Below are 6,382 nucleotides of genomic sequence, written 5' to 3' on the forward strand. Positions count from 1 at the left end.
ATATAGCTCGCTAGCAGCCTCGCACCGAGGACCTATCCACGTCATCATTTACCCAGAATGCTTTGTGTGTAAATAAAATGGCTCTGTCCGTGTTATAATATATTTTTTCAAAAATGATAAAAACTAAACAGCCTGCAGTATTTTACAAGTCTTTATTTTACAGTTAAAATATATGTTTATTAAATAAAGTCTAATGTTACAACTAATCCTGGATCCCTTTAAATAATTTATTTTTAAAGACCGTTACATTTCTGGCTCTGAAAATTATTGTGCTGAAATTACAAATCAGAGAATCCGTTTTAGGATTTAGTTCGGGTTTGCAGCTAGTTCAGAAATAATCCAACAAACTTTTTGGTGCAGAGCTGCAGCTACAGATTGCTAATCGACACCTCCTGGAAGCAGTGAGTGAGACTTTAATCCAGGAGAATCTGCAGCGATGAAAGCGAGGCGTGAGCCGCCTCCCTCTCCACGCAGGATTAATCACGGTCAGCGACAGCCAGACGGCACCACCGACACTAAAAACGTCACTGTGGAATTTACGTGTTCGCAAGCTTCCAATTATTCCCTTCAGATGAGGGAGGAATCGAAGCTTTGATGATTTGTAAGTAAGGAGGTTTGTGGGTTTTAAAAGTTGTGCGTCTCACGTTTCTGAAGAGGGGGAGAGCCAGGTTTTCAAACGAGGGCACGTCGACCACGTACTGTCCCACCTTGCACTCCTGCCTGCCGTGACGAGACACGCCAGCGCCGTCTCTGCGAGGCCAGAGTCAAAACAGCAGGATGAAAGAGAACAGGTAGTCTGACCCGGGTGGGCTGATGATCTGTACCTGGTTCTGGACAGGTGGCCCCTCTCTCCGGTGAGGGTGACGACATCAAAGCCGACTCTCCTGCCCCCCTCCCTCACCTCCTCTGTGTAAAAGCCTTCGACTGGGGCTCCGGACGACGCCACAGCTTCACAGGCTTTCTGCACCAGAGTGGTTTTCCCCACACCTGCAGGCAGAACAATAAACACTCACACATGCCTTGAAGGAATGCACAACACCCACCATCTTACATCGTTTTAAACTGACGTCATCTTTTGTCCAGAAATGTGTTTACTTACCTAAAGTATCTTTACATCTGTTCAGAGGTCCATCAGATATTTTACTAACAAACACAGCTGAGGTCTCACACGAATAACACGACTCTCAGGAACAACCATGAAAGCACAACACACTTAAAACTGACTAAACTGTAGCAATACAACGACCAGATCAAACCGGAAGTACATTACGTTTGCGGTGAAAACACAGATTGTAATGATAAAACAATAAAAATAAAGGGAAACTTTTATGTTCAAAATTTATATTTTAAATCTAAATTTGCCTTAAACATATTTTCAGTCATTCAAACAACGGCATATTTATTTTACAACCTGAAAGAACTGAGCTGTTTATTTAACTATTTAGCTAGTTCGGAACATTATTATKGTTTATAACTGTATATTTATATAAAAGTATATATGTATAACCGAGCAGCTGACAGATAAATACCGCAACATATTCCTGGATACCGTGACCTGCTGGTGTTTGCATTTACCTGGAGGTCCTGTTAGAAAAACGTGTTTAATCATCGAACCGGTTTGCAGACGCAGCCAGCACTTCCGTAAATAGAGTTCACGCATGCGCAGTGTGGGGCGGAGCGGAATCCTAAATAAAAAAAGGGATGAATTCGTTTATTTGGCCCGATTGAAGGCAGATTTTGTGATTTTAAAAATGAGCACATGCTCTGTTGAGTAAACGAGGGCCGCAGTTCTCTTCGGCGTAAACTGGATGTGAAATAAATAAATAAATAAATAAATAGATGTATTGCTCAGCTTCTGATTCTTCTCTGCTTATGGTTTACAACTTTTGCAGACTCTTATTTGTAAGTTTAATGCGCAAACTAAAAATGATAGTTATTATTTTACAAGTAAATGTGAGTGTTAAAACAATTTTAAAAAAATGAAATGCATGAAAGGCAGTGGGTAATGTGCATTCCTTCCAGGGTCTTTTTGTTTTAACAATTTCCCTTTGAACACACCTTGATGAGTAGGTTGCAAACCGTTGGACAAATGACGAAACAGATTAAATGATAAGGTGACATAATGAAAAAATAACATGCAAAACACAACAGACCCTTTTGAAAAAAGAGCAAAGCCATGTTTTGTTTTTATTCAAATGTTATGAAAAATAAAACACAAATGAGCAGGTGACCTTTGGAGGCWGGAAAACAACTGTCGAGTGCAGAAAGGTGGTTTTCATCCAAGCAGATTTGTTATCCAACAGTTAATATATTTAAGTCGTTCAGTCAGAAAACTGTGACAACATTTCAACAATAAGTTTTTTTTATTGAAAAGAGCAGCGTTCAGTAAAAATAAACAGTTTTTCTTTACATTGTGTACCCGGGGAGTCTGGGGGCCACCAGCTCTGAAATATGCTGATACTTCTGTCTGAAATCCAGAGATCCAAGCTCATCCTCCATTTCCTCTGCCTCCTGAGCCCCAAAGGAGGATGTGGATTTGTCAGAGAACCCTTGAACAGAGCCTCGGTCCCTGGGCGACTCGGTCCTTTCGCTTTGTGAAGATGAAAAGCTCGCAGCAGAAGAGCTTCGCTCCGCTCGGCCCCCCGCAGGCGTGGGTTTTCTGGAGCGGACGCTCTGCAGAGAAGGCGACACGTCCCCGTCGTCACGGTCGACGGAGGAGCTTCGGGGCCGGAGAATGTGGGTGCCCCTCAGGGCTCGGTGTGGGGAGCTGGGGGATTTGACCGGCACAGGGACTGGCTTTGCGGCCCCGGACCTGGAGGACTCGGGACTCCCAGGGAGGGAAGCGTCACTGGATTCTAAGCTGTGAAAGTCATCTGCGTAGTCTCCATCGTCCTGTCCATCAGCGCTGGACTCTGAGCTTCTGCTTCCTTCCTGCAGGAACTTGACTCCATCGYGGTGAAACTCCGACTCGGACTGATCTGATTGACGCTCGTGGTCCACCCCGGGGAGGTGAACACGTTCAGTTTCTCTCCGAGGATGTTCGTCGTCTCSAGCTTTTCGTTCCAGCCCGACGCTCCGCAGCGCCGTCTCGATGTCTTCACCGAGGCCGCGGCTCCGACCCGACCCAGATGTTCTCCTGCTGGACTCGACAGGCTCCCTCTTCGGTTTCCCAGTAACCGACGGTTTCAGCTCGTTCTGCGTCGAGCCGGAGCACTGTCGACGTTTCGCTTTGAGGGGGGAAGCTTGCTTCAGCCTCAGACGAAAGGTTTTAGTTGTTCCGTAAACGAGCTTCTTCCTGCGAGGTTTGCTGGAGCTCCTGCTCCCGGCTGAGCCTTCCTCCCTGACTGTCGGAGGGTTCGGTGTGGAGCCGTTTCTGGGCTGAACGGAGTCGGTCAACAGGGAGAGTTCAGCGACGAGTGCGTTTAACAGAGGCAGCTGCTTTAAAGCTTCTCTGAGGATATTCGGGGTCACCACGGGGGTCACCACGGTTGTCACCCCAACGGCCTCCTGGTTGCCTGCATTAGAAGAAAACGCCACTTTCTGGTGAGAGCTGGGACCTTCATCTTTCTCCTCCTCGGAGCTCAGGTCTTCATACATAAAAGCTTCCGATTGAAAGTTCAGGAGTTTCAGATCCACCTGATCTCGRCCTCTCTCCTGCTCGGTGTTGCTGTAGTAAAGACGAGGAGGACAGAACGCCGTTAAATCCTCACAGTAGTTTTCATTCTGACTTTCATCCAGTTCATCCTGGCCCAACAGGATTTCTGAACCGGTTCCTTCGTCGTTAAGCTTCTCAGGAGATCTGTTCCCCCCCTGGACAGGCTGACCTCCTCCAGGCAGRCCGGTGCTTTTAAATCCCCTCCTGTCTGTCATGTGTGGCAGTAAGCTCGCTCCCAGACACACCAGTTTGTACCTCAGGGATATTGTTCCGATCTGCTCCCCGGCGAGGTCGCAGAAAGCAGAAAGGCCCGTTTCTATGAGGGAAGAGGGGTCTGAAACGCCCCCCTGCTTCATTCTGTCCCCCGCTTTGGCCAGAGAGATGAGAGAGGTGCCGACCAGCCGGGGTCTGTCCTCGGACACGTCCAGCACCGCGGCGTGCAGAGGGGCGTTCAGCAGCTGGCTGAGCAGAGAGTCCAGGTTCATCTGGAAGACGCAGGATTTACCTCTGTTGAACACATATTCACCCGGTTTCCCCGTCTCGTCCTGCCGGTCCGTGTCGCCGCGGCTCGGCTGGTAAACKAGCAGCGGCGGGAAACCCAGGAGTCGCACAAACAGAGCCAGCCGGGCGGAACCTGGACAGAGTCGCTCGAGTCGGATGTTTTCCACTAAAAACTCGAATAAAAAGAGAGTCTCCGAACCCTCCGACATCCTGGATTTATTTAAAGAAGGAGCGGATAAGAAACTGTTGCTAATCCGCTAGCTTCGGCTAAACGCTCCTCTCTGCTCCATGGAAACAAACAGCCGTCGCGGAAATGTGACGTCACGTAATGGCTTGGTGTGTTTGGGAAATGCTGTTGATTCCCTTTATACAGATGTACTTTTTGTTTTTTTACAATGTCTGCCTGTCTAAGAAAAAAAACTTTATGTAATTAATCTATAATTAATTTTAGCTAAATTTCATATTCATAAATGCAAATTTCCTGCCAAGAAGCCTCTTTTTAATCTGTTTTTGTCTGAATTGCTACATTATGCAGAACACCATTCAGACCTCAACTATTTCTGGAGATTATCCAAGGTGCTTCATGACCCATAATTGGGTCCCAAGCCCAACTTTGGGAACCAAAGTGCAGTGGTTCCCAAACTTTTCAGCTTTTGACCCACAAAATAACAGTAGCAGAGACCTGTGCCCACAACTATGTTTGGATGATAAACATTTGTATCAGGTCAACAAAACATGGGCATAGTAACAATATTTTTTATACTACATTTATCCATTTTAAATATACTAACCTCACTCCTTTGTAACAACTAAGGCAAAAACTTAATTAATTCAGAAAATCTTGTCAGGACCCCACTTTGATGTTTCAGGACCCCACTTTGGGTCTCGACCCCAACTTTGGGAAACACTGAGCTAAATGATACATTTTACATTTAACTCATATCAGAATGGAACACAGTTTTGCTATGGTGTGTGGCTTTTACATTTATTAAAACAATAGCAAAATTTAGGAAAAGTGATCTAAATAACAATAATGGAAATTTGTAAACTATAAGATTTTACACTCAAGACAGTGAGCTAAATAAAGAAAACAAGATGGTGACATTTTTTATTTTACTCTCGGTGCCACATTGTAAAAACAGGATGGGTTTAATTGGAAATGGATGCGTAAGAATTTGTCACAGAATAAAATGAGTCACGTTATAAAAAAAATAAGAACACAAGTAAAATCAGAGCCAAAAAAAAAAAAGGTGAATTTAATTAAAATTTCCTGCTTTTCGCCAGAAGGTGTCACTGTGGAGCCTGGGCAGAAAKGATTCTTGTGCTGACACCAAAGCCCACCTCACTTTTTGTTTCCCCTCATTATCAGCATTAAATCTGAAGTGGACATTTGTAGCTGTGATCAAACAACCAAACAACCTGGATCCACATGTGAAGCGATAAACTGACATGTGAGTGCTTCCTGTTCCGGGTGGGCGGAGCCTATACCGTCTCGTGTTGTCATCACAGATAGGTGCTGGATGGGTATCGCTATGGTCCGTGTGTTGCTCCAGTCTGGAGGCTGAGACTGAAAGTGGGAGATGGTGACTCTCACAGCCCGTGTTTATTATTTTATTTTTTATTTTTTTTAACCGTGTGTAAGGATATTTATCCTGACCAGCCGCGAGGACGGGACGCCGCTCACCTTTTAAGGTAAGCCCCGAAGTGTCTGTTTTTAACCCTGAGAAAGAAAGAAAGAAAGAAAGAAAGAAAGTGGGAAAAGTGGTTTTATTTAGATGGAAAGTCAGAGAAACGGTGTGGGAGAGCAGCGAAACTGGTAAATGGTTGTTAACACAAAGGATAAAGTTGCTCTCAGGCGCTGAAGCTAAAACAAACTAAAGAAGCGGCCATTATGTTTCAACTGTTTATTAGTGAAATAGCTAATCTGTGCGCGAGCTCACTGTAACTGTTTGCTAATGGACGGATAATAATAGTTCAGCCTCTCACATTAAGACTGAGTCAATAGAAACACTAAATGTATCACGGACTGTATCAAATATTTTGTGTTGTTTAGTGATGAAAGTGTTGCGATGAGTGCGCGTGCTGGAAACAACACAGAAACCCGTTTATTTTAATGGTTTTTTTTTCTAATGAAGTGCTTCCATGTAAACAGTGGGGGGCGATAATGTCATCTGTGTGTGTGTGTGTGTGTGTGTGTGTGTGTGTGTGTGTGTGTGTGTGTGTGTG

At 44.9% G+C, this 6,382-nt stretch overlaps 3 protein-coding genes across 8 annotated transcripts in view; 1 reads left to right on the forward strand and 2 right to left on the reverse strand.

Annotated features, from left to right (window-relative positions):
• ntpcr (nucleoside-triphosphatase, cancer-related) overlaps positions 1-1,650 on the reverse strand; it is a 4,611-nt gene extending 2,961 nt beyond the window's left edge. Inside the window, exons 1-4 of one of the 2 annotated variants that reach the window (XM_014005898.1) lie at positions 1,530-1,561; positions 1,100-1,116; positions 825-987; positions 645-750 (exon numbers count right to left, since the gene is read on the reverse strand). In XM_014005898.1, coding sequence (XP_013861352.1) covers positions 645-750; positions 825-987; positions 1,100-1,116; positions 1,530-1,537 — 294 coding nt within the window. In that variant the 5' untranslated portion in view covers positions 1,538-1,561. The other variant, XM_014005897.1, reaches the window with a different exon arrangement.
• Positions 1,651-2,153: 503 nt separating this feature from the next.
• Positions 2,154-4,592, reverse strand: map10 (microtubule associated protein 10). Its single transcript, XM_014005899.1, has one exon. The coding sequence runs from the start codon at positions 4,363-4,365 to the stop codon at positions 2,407-2,409; it is 1,959 nt and encodes a 652-aa protein (XP_013861353.1). The 5' UTR covers positions 4,366-4,592; the 3' UTR covers positions 2,154-2,406.
• Positions 4,593-5,574: 982 nt separating this feature from the next.
• Positions 5,575-6,382, forward strand: part of LOC106515866 (signal-induced proliferation-associated 1-like protein 2) — a 138,434-nt gene continuing 137,626 nt past the window's right edge. For 2 of the 5 annotated variants that reach the window (XM_014005904.1, XM_014005906.1), the window contains exon 1: positions 5,578-5,848. The gene's annotated coding sequence lies outside the window, so the exon portion shown is untranslated. Of the gene's footprint in view, positions 5,849-6,382 lie in introns of all 5 variants that reach the window. The other 3 variants (XM_014005900.1, XM_014005902.1, XM_014005903.1) reach the window with 3 other exon arrangements.

This window comes from Austrofundulus limnaeus, unplaced genomic scaffold (assembly GCF_001266775.1).
Source record: "Austrofundulus limnaeus strain Quisiro unplaced genomic scaffold, Austrofundulus_limnaeus-1.0 Scaffold33, whole genome shotgun sequence".
NCBI lineage: Eukaryota > Metazoa > Chordata > Actinopteri > Cyprinodontiformes > Rivulidae > Austrofundulus > Austrofundulus limnaeus.